Consider the following 16,815-nt stretch of genomic DNA (forward strand, 5'->3'; position numbering starts at 1 on the left):
AACACAGCCAAAAATAAAATAAATTTCTTTAAAAAAAAAAAGAAAAAGAAATTCTTTAAAAAAAAAAAAAGCACTTATTCCAGAAAATTTTAAAGCTGTAAGTAGAACTCTTACTGAGACCTCATTTAGTTTATGTTCATTTAGCTGCTATTCCAGGTGGTTTGTACTATTTTTTGTAAAATTTTCAAGCAAACTAGCTGATTACAAAGCAAAATTAGATAAATGTATCTCAAATTCTATTATACAATAAAGTTGACTTTAAAGATATACTTTTAAAAAGTTTATGACAAAGATTCTAGATTTATATATAATATCCTGTTACCTGATCATATTACCTCTCTAATAAATTGTACAAATGCTCACTGGTGATAAAAAACAATGTTCACCAATATGTCACACGCATGGTTAGTGCTTTATTCTTTGAAGAATGGTTCTGAAACATCACACTAAGTCAGGCTGAAAGGTAACGTGTAAAATAGTTGTATAGGGATATAACATATGTACTGACTGTTCACGCTACAAAATCTTGATCAGAGAACTTATGATACACTTAGTTAGCAGCAGCACCCAGGTTTTCCAATAGTCATCATTTTTCTCTTGTCTGCATAGACTTCTTCTCATTGGCTGCCTTCTGCTTTTGTTGCATGATCTCAGAGTCCCTATATGGGGGAAAAAGGCTGTAAGTTGTTACAGAAAAACTGATTTTATGTTCTCATTTGTTTTCTATAATAATCCATTCAGTATATTAGAAAACAATTTAAAAGAAGATATAAACTTTCATGTCTTTCCATTTGCATGGACGGAGATAAAATGGGAAGGTGAAGAATGGAAAGGCTTTGAAGTCAGATCTTATTTTGAATACAGTCTGTACTGTTGTCATGACCTTGGATAAATAACCTCCAAGTCTTTTCAAAATTAGAGTAATACATACCAGGTTGTTCTGAGGAACACACACACACACACACACACACACACACACACACACACACAAGCACACCATCTGACATGAGGCAGCTATATGTAGAAATAATGGCAATTAATCTTGGTTGTCAACAAAGTTAATTCACTATAAATTTTTTCGTGAATGAAGGGGCATTTCAGAAGTCTTCTAGATATCCTAAGTGGTACCTAGGATTAGGACATAGATGTTATGAATCAATTCAGTTTCTTACAAGCCAAAAAGCAGGATATTCAGGGCATTTTCTTAACCCTTTGTGTCTCTGGCTGAACCTTCACATACTGTGAACTAAAACCAGATTACTTGGGCTGGATGGTCCATGAGCCCGTATTAAAAAATATATTAAATGTCTGTATTCAACACCTACTATGTGCCAGGCACTTTGCTGGCTCTGGATTAAGTCCCACAACAACCTTGAGTTATTGTCCCTATGTTTCAGATTAAAAAAAAAAAGTTAAAGGCTTAGAGCTAAATAATTTGCCCCAAATCACATAAAAACTAAGGTCTGTCCAATTTCAAAGTCCAGGCTCTTTCCTATGTTGTTATTGCATATATATTTAGTATTAGATTTTAATTCAGGATGAGTAGCTCTGTCCATGTTAGTAAGACATTTCTGAGAGGCCAATAGCAAAAACAAGGAATGAGAAGGAAGGAAAAACAAGACAGCTACAAAAAAAATGAGGTGTTCTGAATAAAAACTGTAATAGTTATTTTTCTGTTTGTAACCAAACTCTGCTGTGCTTGCTGTATGATCTTAGTAATGTTATTGAGGTTCAGAGCCCCAGGCTCTCATTGCATGTATTGGGGCTAATAGCACTTTTCATGATTATGATGAATAGAGGTAATAAATATAGAGCATCTAGCACAGAGCTTTGTAAGCAGTGGGTAGTCATTGAGCAGTGACTATCACTGAGCCAAGCTACACTAAGTTTCCCAATAAAAATATTATTTCAGGGTTACTCATCTGTACCATTCCACTGATTGGTTCACTTCTACTCCAATGTAAGTAAACAAATTTAAAGCAAAGCTTATCACTTTAACAATAAATGTCATAGAAAGACAGTGTGAAGTGATAATTAAGGGCTTCAACTTCATTAAACTCTGACTGCATATCAGAATCACCTGGGGAGCTTTTAAAGTCAGGTTTAACTTAAGTATAATAAAATTTACCTAGAGCACCTTTTAATGTCCAACCCCACACCAATTAAATCAGGGCTGGGTGTAAGGCACAGGCTTGAGCAGACATCAAGTTTTCCCAGGTGGTTCTAATGTGCAGCCAGCCTTGAGAACCACAGAGAAGCCACGATGGAGCCTGTGTAGTCAATTCTTCACCTCGCCTCCAAGTTTCACATGAACAACAAAATTTGATTTTAGAACAAAATGAAATTTGGCTAACTATTTTTTAGAAAGATGAATGTTTTTTTTAAAAAAATCTTAAGCTGTAGTCTCAAAGTACTGATATTTCTGTAGCAGTTTTGTATTGTCACTTGTATGTCAAGACAGTGCACCTGCACTCTCTCCAATCCAATGGATCTTCAGAAGTCAATATAACTACATATACTTTGTGTCTCTTTCAGAAGTTATCAATATAATTGGTGACCTGTCATCCAGACTAGTATGAGTAGGATGTCTGCTTGGAAAATGTTTACCCTCAGCACCTAACAATGTCTTGCACATGGAAGCTAAATGAAATTCTTATGGTTGTGGTGGAGTTGCATGAGATTCTCTGCAAGACAAATTATAGCTTGAGAGCTTTAAATTCTTCATCCATGGGTTGGGATAATGACTACCGCTTATAATTTTAGTATGCCTGGCACACAACAGATATGCAGCTGTTACCCCTTCCTGCAGGCCTAGTTCTACTAAGGATTTAAAAACTGCTTTCCATTCTCCAAAATGAAAACTTCTGCGACTTGAGAATTCCTTTAGTATAACTCACCTCTGTTTCCTCTGAGAGGCACTCAAGCTATCCTCTTTTCTTTTTCCCTTACTAATTTCCTGGGATTTCTTCATGTTTTTCTGGCGGGCAAGTTCTCGTTGATTTCCGCCTACAAAGAGAAATAGTGATGTTATTTTTCCATCTCCAAAATTAATAATTCCATTCTAAGGGTCTTATTTAAATGCATCTGAAGTTTGCTTTTTAAGAGATAAGCCAGCAGAGTACTGCACTGAATGGTGTTCCGGGGATCTGACGACAAGGAGGACGCTTAAAGGTAAACACTGAAGTTCCTGACAGTTTTATGATACCAGTTAAGATGTTCACTGGCTATAAACACCAGATCTCTTAAAAGAGGCGTTCCAATCGTCTGCCTCTGTGGGCCAGTATTCCAAAATAAGTTCTGGCTTTTGAGAGGTGTGGGTGGAGAGAGAAAGATACACCACAGATTACACCTCGCACACGTTGGCCCACCATAATTCAACTGTTAAGCGAGCATTACAGATGCCTGTAAAACATTACCTTCGAGGGCCAAACAAAAGAACTAGAGAGGAGACTTGCAGCTCCCTGTCCTCGTTAGGCCTCACGACCTTGAGTATTAAGTACCAGCTATAAACCACCTCCAGACCAGGATCCCTCCCGGGGCTCCACACACCTCACCACCGGGGAGGTGTGCCTTACCGTGTAAACTCGCACCCGAGGGGCAGGCACCTGCCCGACCTTTCAGGCCGGACCGGAGCCAACCGTCCCTCTCCCTCTGCTGACTAAAAACCGGGTCACCACCGCGCCGGACGGAAGGGGTTTCACCAGCTGGCCTCCGCCTGCCCGCCCGCCGCGCCTTGGAACTCGACTTGCTCGCCGGACGCTCCCCGCCGCTTCCCCTACCCGTCCGTATACTCACGGGCCATGCTGACCACCGGACCGAGCCTGGAAAAGAGCGACTCGGAAAAGCAACGACTTGCTCGCACGCTCAGCGGCCGTCCCCACCCGTCGATCTGGAAGCCTAAGCCCGCGCGGGCCCTCAGCAGGGATACGCCTGTGCTCGGTGGACGGCCCAGCCCAACGAGGCCAGACAGCAGCAGACGGCGAGGCCGGCGAGTGACTGCGCGTGCGTGGCCGGGAGGGCGGGGCGGTGCCCGACTAGGGCCCAGGAGCCGCGGCTCCGGGGTTGGTCATCCGCCCCCGGGGCCTTTCGGCCGTGCAATTTTGCTAGAGTCGAGAAAGCAGGCCCTGTGTCTGAGCGAGGCATAGGCGTGTGTGGATTTTCCCTCTGTGTACCGGTCACTGGGACTTAACCAGCCCCTATTTTTTTGATAATGACGTTAAACGCTACAATATCTAACTTTTCGAAAAGGAACGTTAGCTTTTTTTCATCCCGTTGCAGAGGCGGGAAGGGGAGGAAGGGGACAGAACAGATTGAGGGTTAACTCTTTGAAAGCCAGTGTTGGCCCTTCATATTTTCCTTCTTTATTCACGCACCAAGCCTGCAAGGTAGACTTCATTGTTCTCATTTTATGAAACAGGCGGCCGAGACTCTGAGACCAGAAGCGCTGACCTAATAGGTAGGGACGGGTAGAAATAAGATTCAAATTTAAAACGGACTTCAAAGTCTGTTCATTTCCCGTTTGATCCCAGTGCCCTTGTCACTCGACAGTACTTTAGGAGTTCTGTGGCTCTGTGCCTGGGTTGTGTGATGGGGAGAGAATGCTAGGGAATGCAGTCTTACCACGAATTCAGAATAGCCCAGAATAACCTTAAACCTATGTAAAAGCTATGGAGCATCTGCCATTGCTAGAAACAGATGTGTAAAGATGCTTGATACTTATTTTCTTCGTCTATTCCGTTAATTATTACAAACTGAGAAATGTATAGAGTTAGTCTGGACACCCTGAAATAACCCTTTTTTTAAAAAAGTTTTTAATTTGGAAGATTTCAAACATATACAAAAGTATAGAAAATACTATAATGGACCTCCAAGTATATAAGACCAAGCTTCAACAATTTTTATTTCATCTCATAAAAATTACCTGAGGGTTCTGGAGATGGAATGTCTGGGTTAAAAGCCCAGCTCTCCCAATGAGTAGTTATGTGAACTTGGGAATGTCATTTCATTGCATTAAAGCTTCCTTATTAGTAAAATGGGGAGGTAATTGTACCTCCTTCATTAATCAAGTTAATATATGTGAAGTAGTAAGTGCCCAGCACAGGATAGCACTCAACATATTAGCTATACTTGTCATCATTCTTTCAACCTCAGAGAGCCTTTCATGCTTATCACTCTCCCTACCTCCCACCCCTCCTCCTCAATACTGCTTACAGGTCAGGTGTCTCCACTTAGGGACCTCTTCTGAAGTAACTTGAGCAGGGGAAAAGATTGACTTTCTGGCCAGGCTCTTTATAAAGAGACCATCTAAAGAGGAAGGGAGGGAAGGAGTTTGGGATTGAACTTAAGTAGAGTTGTTTCTCTGTGTGGTCTTAAGAGTCTAACTGAGCTTTTTCTTTGCAACTGAAAATATAGTTTTTGAGTTGTAGGGATACACATGATGTATCCCATGTATACAAGAAATGTTGGGTGTGTTTGCCAGAGAAAACTGGAGACTTTTAAAATTACTATGATGCCGTTAAGACTGTACAAACTAGGAGGAATTATGTGACCGCCCAAGGTCACACAGCTAGCCGTGAGCTGAGCCACGATCAAAACGTGAGTCTCAGAATTATTTTAAAATGATGAATTGGGCGATTGGGATTGACATGTATACACTGATGTGTATAAAATTGATGACTAATAAGAACCTGCTGTATAAAAAAGTAAATAAAATAAAATTCAAAAATTAAAAAAAAAGACTGTACAAACTTGGGATGTGTAACAAATAGCTTATGATTTTATGTTAAATAGTAAAATTGAATCTGACTCTGTTCCCATCCCTTTACAAATGGGAAATTAAATCCTAGTCATTATTTACTTCTTTACCTGCAGAATTGTGGGAGTACCATAGACTCTTAGGTGAAACAGAGAGTTTGGGGAAAGGCCTTATGTCTTCAGTCTATACCGGAATATGTTGTTTAAAGCTGTATGGTTCTGGCAGTAGCTCCAAGATTCCTGAGATATCTGCAGCAGGGGTTATTTTTCTCAACTCCTTGGGCTTCCTTAGGTGTGTTTGAGGTCCTATTCCCTCTCCAGAGTACTGGAGGGAGCCCACAGACCTCCATTTCTTTCCCAGTCTTGAAAGAATCTTTTCTCTCTGTACTTTCAGCCTTGCTTTCCTACTCTTAAAAACACTTGTCTCTCTTCTTTCTCCTTCTGGATGACCTAGCAATCTCTTCAATCAGTTCGGGATTTTATTTCTTTGACATTTTGTCATTAATGTAGCAGGATGTTCTTGTAGAATTTTCTTCTCCTTCCAAGAAGGAAGTCAGGCCTTTGTTTTCCATGAATCAGGGGAATTGTATTACTGGTTCAAACACTGGCCCATAATCTCTAGAGTCAGCCTCATCTCTGGACATTTTCCCTCTCATCATAGAGGACTTCCCTAACCACCCTACATAAAGTAAGCCAGCCTCCCATTAACCTCTGTCATATTACCCTCTAAATTTCTTTCATGGCATTTAATAATTCTTAAATTATCTTGTTCATTTGTTGAATTTTCCTTTCCCACACAGAATGTCTTGCTTATTGCTCTGTTGCTCCCTCCTGAAGCAGATTAAGAATGCTCACGTTAATTCACAAAGTTTTGGGACTAGCCTGGTGGTCCAGTGGGTAAGACTCTGAGCGCCCACTGCAGGGGGCCCAGGGTTCGATCCCTGGTCAGGGAACTAGATGCTGCATGCATGGCACCAGTTAAGATCCTGCATGCCACAATGACGAGCCCAAGCGCAGCAACTAAGACCCGGTGCACCAAAATAAATTTTTAAAAAAATATATTTTTAAAAAGTTCCATGTTTCTCCCCAAATGAGCCTAATAACATATTTTTTAAAAATTTTACAAAGTTTTAACCATATTTTTTTCCTTTTTTTCTTCTTTTTAAACTTTTGGCTGTGCTGCGGGGCTTGCGGGACCTTAGTTCCCTGATCAGGGATGGAACCCATGCCCTCAGCAGTGAAAGTGCGGAGTCCTAACCACTGGACCGCCAGGGAATTCCCATTAACTATAATAATTTTCGAACAGGTATTACATTCACATTAAAAACTAAACAAGGATATACAGTGAATGTTCTTTTTTCCCACGTTGTGTTTCCCAGAAACGCAGTTCCCTTTCTAGGAGTTAACTATTATCACTTTCTTCACACTTTAATTTCTAATCTATGTTCTACTCATTTGAGAATTTAAAAAAAAATAAATTTATTTATGGCTGTGTTGGGTCTTCGTTGCTGTGCTTGGGCTTTCTCGAGTTGCGGTGAGCGGTGGCTACTCTTCGTTGTGGTGCGAGGGCTTCTCATTGTCGTGGCTTCTCGTTGCGGAGCACGGCCTCTAGATGCGCGGGCTTCAGTAGTTGTGGCACGTGGGCTCAGTAGTTGTGGCTCGCAGGCTCTAGAGCTCAGGCTCAGTAGTTGTGGCGCACGGGGATCTTCCCCCTCCAGGGCTCAGGGCTCGAACCCATGTCCCTTGCATTGGCAGGCAGATTCTTAACCACTGCGCCACCAGGGAAGCCTCTCATTTTAGAATTTTTAAGCCTTAGGGATGTGCTGATGAACAGGCAGTGTTCTACAGGACCCTCTTAAAAAAAAAAAAGCCAGCAATTTGTTTTTGTTTTTTGGTTTTGCCAGCATTCTCCCCCCCACCCCCACCCCGCCTCGCCGCGCAGCTTGCGGGATGTTAGTTCCCAACCAGGGATGGAGTCCGCACCACCCCCAGCGGACGCGCGGAGTCTTAACCACTGGACAGCCAGGGAAGTCCTACGGCCAGGGATTTTAATAGTTCCCGTAAAAGTTTGGGCTGAAGGACTGACTACCTCCTTCCGCTCTTTTGAACAAATCCTGAGGAGCCCTGGAGAGGTAAGAGTACACCGTCTGGCGTCTCAATTTCCGGTTCGCAGGTAACCCAGGCTCCATAACTTGACGGTTACCATGGCTCCGGCGCTGTGCGTCATTCCGCGGCGCTGGATGATGACGTAATCAGTTCCGGCGCCCTCTGAGGGCGGGGGAATAAGGTACCGGGGGAAACTTAGCTATTAGTGTAGCGGGGTCATGAAGAAGAGGCGGCGGCGGGAGATCGGAGGCGGCGGCGGGGGCGTGAAACTGCGGTAGCTGCCCGCTGGGCTGGTGGTGTGGCTTTGTGGGAAAGGCGTAGTTCCTAAAGCCCTCTCCGGGCAGCGGCCGGGGCTCGGGGTTGAGAGCGGCCGTGGGGTCGCCTCCCCGGGCCCCCTGGCTCCGCCATGTTCCGCAGGGCACGCCTTAGTGTGAAGCCCAATGTCAGGCCTGGAGCAGGCGCCAGGGGCTCCACCGCCCCCAATCCACAGCGTGAACGAGAGGCTCCCAGGCCGCCGGAGCCTGCAGCGGCCTCTGTCCCGAAGCCAGCGGAATCCACAGATGTGCCCCCAGTGGACTGCGGGGAAGCGGAGCCCCGAGAAAAGACTCCCAAGAGCAGGTAAGTACTTGCAGAGGGGAGCATTTTCATCTGCCCCGCCTCTCCGGGCGTGTCACCTGGAAGCTGAGCAAAGAAACTTTACCGTAGAAGTACCCCCTCGCTTGTACTAAGCCTGACAGTTGAGGCCGAAGAACACACTGCCAACTGTAGTTGGTCCCTCTAACTACGGTGTGGCAAGTGTGGATTTTGTTACAGCGTGTAGATTCTCGGGGAGGGGACCATGTCTTCAAGTGGTGGTGGGAGGAATCCAGGTCTAGCAGTCCAAGAAAATCCACACGTGGTACTATTCATTAGAGCATTTAGATTACTGCAGTTTTCATTCTTTTGGAGTACTTTACGGGAGTAAGTTGTCTTTTTTTAAATCTTGAAAACATTTATTTTTAAAAGAAGTGCAGTGTTACTTTGATTCTGCTGATTTATGTCAATGGAAAGGAAGTCTGGTTACTTATTTTGATTTGAGGGTGTGCCCCTTTAACTATGGTGACCATGTTTTCTGAACAGAAAAGCATGTGTCATGTACCACATTTAGATTCAGGATTCTTCTTCTTAAGTTAACAATTTATGGACTTTGCCCAGGCAGAATGTACTCATCTGCAAAATGGGGATAATGTAACTCTTGCTTCGGAGAGTTATTGTGGAGATTAGAAATAACTGATATAAACTGTCTTGCACAGGACATGACAGAATAGTTGCCTACCTTTAGGTGTTTAAAGGTGATGGAGCAAAGTAGTTAAAGTTAAGACATGTTGAGCTAATAATGGCCTCTGTTTTTATACTATAAATGTGAGGAAACCAGTGAAAACCAACCCTATTAAATAACAGTGAGATGGTATAAATTTATACTGTGACAGGAAGGTGACAATTTTATTCTTTTCTCTTTTGGCTTGGCTTCTGTTGACCTCAGCTGGTGCTGAGTATAGAGTATTATTTTGATAGCTTAATGATGCTTAGTAATTTCCAAGTTTCTTACATGAATTTGTTTCAGAATTTCTCCCAACAGTGGAATAGAAATACCAGTTACTGTTAAATTAATAAAGTTCACAGAGATCCTGTTAACTACATGTGAATGTATGATTATTGATAATTTAGTAAATTACTTATTCTGTAGTCTTGAGACATTTAAGTTCAAGGATATTGCTTTCTTAGACTTGACATTTAGGGACTATACTTGGTTTTTTATCATGTGTTTCCTTTTTTTTTTGGTGGGTCTTTGCTAATTGTAAAAATCCATAGGGTATATGTGCTGTCCTTATGCATTCATCTTGATTGGGTGAAATGCAAATGGCACATGTATCACATTATAAGGGCTGAGATAAGAATTTAAATTGGATACTTTTTGGAAAAATTATTCTATAGGTTTAGGCATTTTTTCACTTTTATATACAACTAATCATAACATATGAAAAAAGTAGACTGCTTTTAATTCTTGACTTATACCCTCTTAATTTGCTTTCAGGCCATTCCTGAAATATTTATATCCAATCTGAATTTGGATATGTAATTTGAAGTGACTGAGTACTTTTTTTGAGTGAAGAGTTTATTTTGATAGCTGAATAAGTAGAGTTATACCTGACAAAAGATAAATGATTTTTACCTCAAACAGAATTTGGTTTGATTAATGTAGCTAAATGAATGTCTTCAAATACTGCAATACAAATATTTCAGAGGTTTGATATTTTGTTTGGTTTAACTGATCTCAAGTTGATAATTAAAGTAAAATGCCAAAAATTTAGATCACTTTAGGAAGTGTCAATGTGGATTATAAACTTAATTTTATAAAACAACTCTCATTTAATGGTGTACAGTCTGTAAAAATACTGAATCACTATACTGTACACCAGAAACTAATATAATATTATAAATCAACTATATTTCAATTAAAAAAATTTTTTTAGAGCTATCAAAAGAAAAAAAACCTCTCAGTTATCGAGTAATTCAAATTAGGCAAATTAAGCTTTGTTTTGTAACTTAGGTTTTTTGTTTGTTTTTTGAGGTACCTAGCATGAGCATAAAATTATGTGCTATAATGTTCTTAGGGATTTGAAGTTTGAAAAGGATCATCAGTCTTCATTAGAATTCCATATCTGTTAAAAATATGTACTGAACAAAAATTTTATTGCAACCACTGTTTAAGTCATTGATTATTACTAATGAGATTTTGCTCTTTTGGATTTTTGTCAGACTAGTTGTTAAGCCTCAAATATTTAAAAGAAGATCCATGGTGCCCTTTTTTTTTTTTTCTTTTTAAATTTCAACAGTGATGAAAAGACTGATGGTGGGAAGGATGTTGAAGAATCCAGTAAATCTTCCTCTACCGTTTCACAGAGAAGAAAGCGAGTATCAAGTACTTTTAGTCTGGTTAAACCTAGTGTCAGCGTTCCTTCAGAACCTCATCCTTTATCTACAGTTAATCAAGAAGCTCCACAGCCAAACCCTGTTCCAACAAAAGAGAAACAGCCATGCTCAGACAGATACCGGATATATAAAGCCCAGAAACTGAGAGAAATGTTAAAAGAAGAATTGAGGAAAGAGAAGGTATGGTAGAAAAATCAGAATTCTGATTGTTGCCTGCTAGATTTCTGTTTTTATGTTAGGCATCATTTGGAGGAAGAACAAGCATCTGTAGCATTTTGATGAGGGAAACAAAACCAAGTAACAGCCCTCATGTTAACAGAATATCCCCTTTTGTTTGTTTGTTTGTTTTTTGCTGCCCAGATCTTTCCCAACCAGGGATTGGACCCGTGCCCCCTGCAGTGGAAGCGCAGAGTCTTAACCACTGGACTGCCAGGGAAGTCCCACAATATCCCCTTTTGTTAACAGAACGATTGAGAAGCACCATAGAGTTAATAAGCTATTTTTTCCACGATATTAATTTTTACATATTTTTTTCATCTATATTTCATTGTTTTTGACGGAGGCCACAAATAGAAGTTTTACATGTGTGCACACACGTATACAGATACACGTACAGATGTATTTATAAACTAAACCTTCAGTGAGATTTTTCGTGAAAATGTCCAATTGACGCGAGTTATATTCATTTGAATTAAGACAAGTGTAGTTGAACAAAATGAATTGGTGATGTTTTCTAAATTGACAAATTTAGACTAGTGTCTAGCAAATAGTAAGAGCCCGACAAATGTCAGCTCTTATTATTAATTTATAGAATGCCCCCCTTTTTTTAACTAAGAGGAAGGCACTTATCTTTTTTTTTTTTAAATTAATTAATTAATTTATTTTTGGCTGTGTTGGGTCTTCGTTTCTGTGCGAGGGCTTTCTCTAGCTGCGGCAAGCAGGGGCCACTCTTCATCGCGGTGCGCGGACCTCTCACTATCGCGGCCTCTCTTGTTACGGAGCACAGGCTCCAGATGCGCAGGCTCAGTAGTTGTGGCTCACGGGCCTAGTTGCTCCGCAGCATGTGGGATCTTCCCAGACCAGGGCTCGAACCCGTGTCCCCTGCATTGGCAGGCAGACTCTCAACCACTGCGCCACCAGGGAAGCCCGAAGGCACTTATCTTGGCGCTTTTTTTTTTTGGCCGTGCCACACAGCTTGCAGGATCTTAGTTTCTTGACCAGGGATTGAACCCACGCCCTTGGCAGTAAAGCATGGAGTCCTAAGCACTGGACCGCCAGGGAATTCCCCCTTGGTGCTTTATATTCATTATCTCATTTAAATATCTCAACTGTGTGAAGTGGCTATCACTATTTACACAGGAGGAGGAGGAAATAAGCTCAGAGAGGTTATTTGCTTTGTATCCAACATCAGTGGAGGATATGGGATTTGAATTCATATCTTCTAAAATCTAAGCCTCTAAAAATGTTCTCTGTTTTATAGAATCTGCTTAATTAGATTTATTTGGGGGAATTAAAAATTAAACATTTGCTTCAAGAATTTTATAAAATATGCAGAATTCCAGTTCACTACAGGGCAAATAAAAGCTATGTATAAATTTTCAGTACACTATTGTAGTTAGTCAGCATCAGTAAGCATGATTTTATACATTGAGCTTTTATGTAGCCCCAGTCACTTTATTTATTTATTTATTATTTTTTGGCTGTGCCACATGGCACGCGGGATCTTAGTTACCTGACCAGGGATTGAACCCCGGCCCCCTGCAGTGGAAGCCTGGAGTCCTAACGACTGGACCGCTAGGGAAGTCCCAAGTCCCAGTCACTTCAGTGTTTTAAAATCCCTTTATGTGCTACAACTTTTTAATATTCAGTTTATAAAATTTTTCCTCAAATTAGGCATAATTGTGATAGGAATAATGTTCAAGCATTTGCAATGAATGCAACAATAGGCTGTATACTTAAATATATACATCTAAAATTCTTCGTTTTTAAAATTTTTTTAAATTTATTTTTATATTTTTGGACTGCCAGGGAATTCCCCTAAAATTTATATATTTATAAAATAAAGTAAAATTTATATATTTATAAAATATATAAATAATATATTTATAAAATAAAAGTATCTCTGTGTGTTTGTGTATCTAGAAGCAATGGAAAAACAAATATGCTGTAAATGAAAGTCAGAGGCCACCAGATCGTTCCAAAATGACTATGAGAGACTTCATATATTACCTGCCAGATAACAATCCAATGACGTAAGTAAACTTTATTTCTATTTTACTTTCTTTGAGTATATAGTGATTTAAGTAAGTATCACTTTTAGAGTACAGTTTCATGTTTTCCAACAACATGTTGACAAAATTTATAGCACATATGATGTTTTTTTGGATAAGAATTTTATAACAAAAATTAGTGGTATTTTGGACTTCCCTGGTGGCTCAGTGGTTAAGAATCCGCCTGCCAATGCAGGGGACACGGGTTCGATCCCTGGTCCAGGAAGATCCCACATGCCGCAGAGCAACTAAGCCCGTGTGCCACAAACGAGCCTGCACCCCAGAGCCTGTGAGCCTGCGCCTCAGAGCCCGTGAGCCACAACTACTGAAGCCCGTGTGCCTAGAGCCTGTGCTCCGCAACAAGAGAAGCCACTGCAGTGAGAAGCCCGCGCACCGCAACAAAGAGTAGCCCCCGCTTGCCGCAACTAGAGAAAGCCCGCACACAGTGATGAAGACACAACACAGCCAAAAAACAAAAAAAACAAATTAGTGCTATTTCAAGTAACTTTTCTTGGGATGGTAAAGATGCCCTTTACCTCTGAGATTAAAAAAAAATTTCTTTTGTTATATTACCGAGATGTAGTAAAACCAACTAAACAACTTTTCTCTAATCAAGTTTGCCATTTACATTTCTTACATACTATAAGGTGATCTAAAGGGGTGATCTAATTTTTTTTTTTTTTAAAGATTTATTGATTGATTGATTGATTGATTGATTGAATGCTATGTTAGGTCTTTGTTTCTGTGCTAGGGCTTTCTCTAGTTGCGGCAAGTGGGGGCCACTCTTCATCGCGGTGCGCGGGCCTCTCACTATCGCGGCCTCTCTTGTCGCGGAGCACAGGCTCCAGACGCGCAGGCTCAGTAGTTGTGGCTCACGGGCCTAGTTGCTCCGCGGCATGTGGGATCTTCCCAGACCAGGGCTCGAACCCGTGTCCCCTGCATTAGCAGGCAGAGTCTCAACCACTGCGCCACCAGGGAAGCCAGGGGTGATCTAATTTTTATATCCTACCTCCTCATTAAATACAGTGGCATTTGATTAACAAATCCTCCAAGAACAAAGCTTCTTTAATCAAAGTTAGCCTGGGGAGGCGGAGAGTTTATAATAAATCTCCTCACTGTGTTGTTGATGGTGTAGCAGGTGAATGTAGGAGTAATGGCATATTTTCAGTGTAGTCTTTTTCAGGCTCAGTACGTCTTTGGCTTAGTTAAGAGAAGAGCCAGAAACCTAGGTTTTGAGTTGTTTGACATCTAGGACTTGGAAACAAGCCACTTAGGTTGTTTCATGCCTTCACTGAGGAATTAGAGGGAAGAGTGTTCCCTACTTAGGGCCTAACAAATTGTTTATATTGATGACAAAAGTCTTTGACTGAAAAATGGAGTGTTGGACTACACCATCATTAATGGTAGTGTTATGGTATATCATAAAAAAAAATTGCAAGTTAAAATTATTTGCTTCTTCCTCAGATAGAATTGACAAAATGTAAATTGCTTATTTATTAAAAGGTATGTTTTGACTTGTGTTTAATAGTTCTTCACTGGAGCAAGAAAAGAAAACTGAAAAATCGTTGACACCAGTCCAGACAAGAGAGTAAGCATCTCATCTGTTTTGAATATATTCTGTTATGGGTAAATTTTTTTAAAAAATGAAATCAAATGATGCCTCCTGTTTTAGTTAAATTACATGTGATAGGAATTTTTAAATGGAATCACAAGAATAAAAGTTACTGCTTGATTTAAGTCAACATGAAAGCCTCACACTCCTTGTGTATTACATGTATAAATAGAGTTATGACTTTAAATGAAAGCTTTTAGAATTAAAAAGGGTTTTGTTTCAGAATGATAATATTCACATGGTACAAAATTCAAAAGGAACAAAAGTGTACTGAGAAAAGTTTTCCAACTTTGTTTTTCTGCCGTCTAGTCCGTCTTCCTGCAGGCCACAAATGTTACCACATTTTTAACGTATCTTTCTAGTTCTAGTCTATGTCTATCCAAGCAAACATAGTTTTTTTTCTATTTCCTTTTCTTTCCTTTCTCCTTTCCCCTTCCTTTTCTTTTCTTTTTTTAAAATTATTAGCACCTTTAATTATTATTTATTTATTTATTTTTTGGGCTGTGTTGGGTCTTCGTTTCTGTGTGAGGGCTTCCTCTAGTTGCGGCAAGCGGGGGCTGCTCTTCATCGCGGTGCGCGGGCCTCTCACTATTATGGCCTCTCTTGTTGCGGAGCACAGGCTCCAGACGCGCAGGCTCAGTAATTGTGGCTCATGGGCCTAGTTGTCCGGCAGCATGTGGGATCCTCCCAGACCAGGGCTCGAACCCGTGTCCCCTGCATTAGCAGGCAGATTCTCAACCACTGCGCCACCAGGGAAGCCCCCTTTTTTTTTTTTAAAGCATTTTGTATACACTGTCCTTCAGTAGGTATAGTTTTGATGCCAGTTAGAGAGTCTCTTTTTGTGTACAAGCCTTCACTGTCATATATTAGTTTATTCCTAAGAAATCCCTCCAAGAGACCTCCTAGGAAGTTATTGTAGACTTGTAATTCAAGGTAGGGAATTGTGGAAAATTAGCAGAAACATTGGGATTTTCTGGTTGTTACTTCAAGTAACAATCATTAAGTAATGATTACTTTTTTTTTTTTTTTTTGCCACACCATGTGGCTTTCCGGATCTTAGTTCCCCAATCAGGGATTAAACCCAGGCCACGGCAGTGAAAGCGCCAAGTCCTAACCACTGGACTGCCAGGGAATTCCCTGTAATGATTACTCTTTCTTAGAATCCACATTGTTTTAAAGCAGAACTCACAAGCTTCAGAAATAGGTTATGTTTTTACAGATTTATAGGTTATGTTTCTTTCAATAAGACCTTAAGGAGATAATGTAATTGAATGGAAAGTATATGGAATTTGGAGTCATTATTTGGAAAACTGTGTTTGGCTTCTTGGTCTGTTCTTATTGTTGTGTAATCTAGAGCAAAAGTAATTTATCTTCTCCAAGTTTCAAATGAGCATGAAAAACTAACCCCCAAGGGTTGTTCTGAAGAGGTAATAACATGATCTGGAAACTAATGCTGTAAGGGTTATTTTTGTTAATTCCATAATATCTGGATGGTTTACTCTTATATTCTATTGAGATAGAAAAGATGAACATTTATTTCTCTTTATTTCTCTTTAATAAAGACTCCTATTATATGCTACTAGATAAAATTTGAGAAAATCTTATAACCATGACCTTAACAACACATAGTATTTTCAATTAGGTTATAGGGAAAGTGGGAAATAGCTAGAAGGTTGAAAGTGCAGTAATTTGTTTTAGAAGTTCATAATGTTCAGGGAATATTTCTCATAGCTGTATGAATTAACCTACCTTTACATTTGGTAGGCAAGAAGGTAAGAGTACTCCTGATGGTGAAGATAATGAAGAAATAGAAGAGGAGATGGATGATGGGCCATTGCTGGTTCCTCGAGTAAAAGTGGCAGAAGATGGTTCTATTATTTTGGATGAAGAAAGGTAAGTTAAAAAAGAGAGAGAGAGATAGATTGTGGGTTTTTTTTTTTTTTTTTAATTTTATTTATTTATTTACTTATGGCTGTGTTGGATCTTCGTCTCTGTGCGAGGGCTTTGTCTAGTTGTGGCAAGCGGGGGCCACTCCTCATCGCGGTGCGCGGGCCTCTCACTGTCGTGGCCTCTCTTGTTGCGGAGCACAGGCTCCAGACG

At 40.5% G+C, this 16,815-nt stretch overlaps 2 protein-coding genes across 4 annotated transcripts in view; one reads left to right on the plus strand and one right to left on the minus strand.

The window, feature by feature from the left end:
* Positions 1-393: 393 nt before the first annotated feature.
* LOC132362294 (small EDRK-rich factor 1) lies at positions 394-4,010 on the minus strand. Its single transcript, XM_059916550.1, has 3 exons — positions 3,796-4,010; positions 2,898-3,006; positions 394-659 (listed from the first exon to the last, which is right to left on the minus strand). Exons 1-3 carry the CDS (start codon positions 3,800-3,802, stop codon positions 587-589), a joined length of 189 nt encoding a protein of 62 aa, XP_059772533.1. The 5' UTR covers positions 3,803-4,010; the 3' UTR covers positions 394-586.
* A 3,955-nt stretch (positions 4,011-7,965) lies between these two features.
* Positions 7,966-16,815, plus strand: part of BDP1 (B double prime 1, subunit of RNA polymerase III transcription initiation factor IIIB) — an 85,297-nt gene continuing 76,447 nt past the window's right edge. For 2 of the 3 annotated variants that reach the window (XM_059916548.1, XM_059916549.1), the window contains exons 1-5: positions 7,966-8,478; positions 10,737-11,013; positions 12,976-13,085; positions 14,632-14,691; positions 16,480-16,608. In XM_059916548.1, coding sequence (XP_059772531.1) covers positions 8,267-8,478; positions 10,737-11,013; positions 12,976-13,085; positions 14,632-14,691; positions 16,480-16,608 — 788 coding nt within the window. In that variant the 5' untranslated portion in view covers positions 7,966-8,266. The remainder of the gene's footprint in view (positions 8,479-10,736; positions 11,014-12,975; positions 13,086-14,631; positions 14,692-16,479; positions 16,609-16,815) is intronic. The other variant, XM_059916547.1, reaches the window with a different exon arrangement.

Source organism: Balaenoptera ricei, chromosome 3, assembly GCF_028023285.1.
Source record: "Balaenoptera ricei isolate mBalRic1 chromosome 3, mBalRic1.hap2, whole genome shotgun sequence".
NCBI classification, from domain to species: Eukaryota; Metazoa; Chordata; class Mammalia; order Artiodactyla; family Balaenopteridae; genus Balaenoptera; species Balaenoptera ricei.

Bases quoted from the DNA above. Each gene is read 5' to 3' on its own strand.
- LOC132362294 (XM_059916550.1), bottom strand. The intron at 660-2,897 runs GTGAGTTATACT...TCCCCCATATAG, and splicing joins GCCTCTCAGAGGAAACAGAG to GGACTCTGAGATCATGCAAC.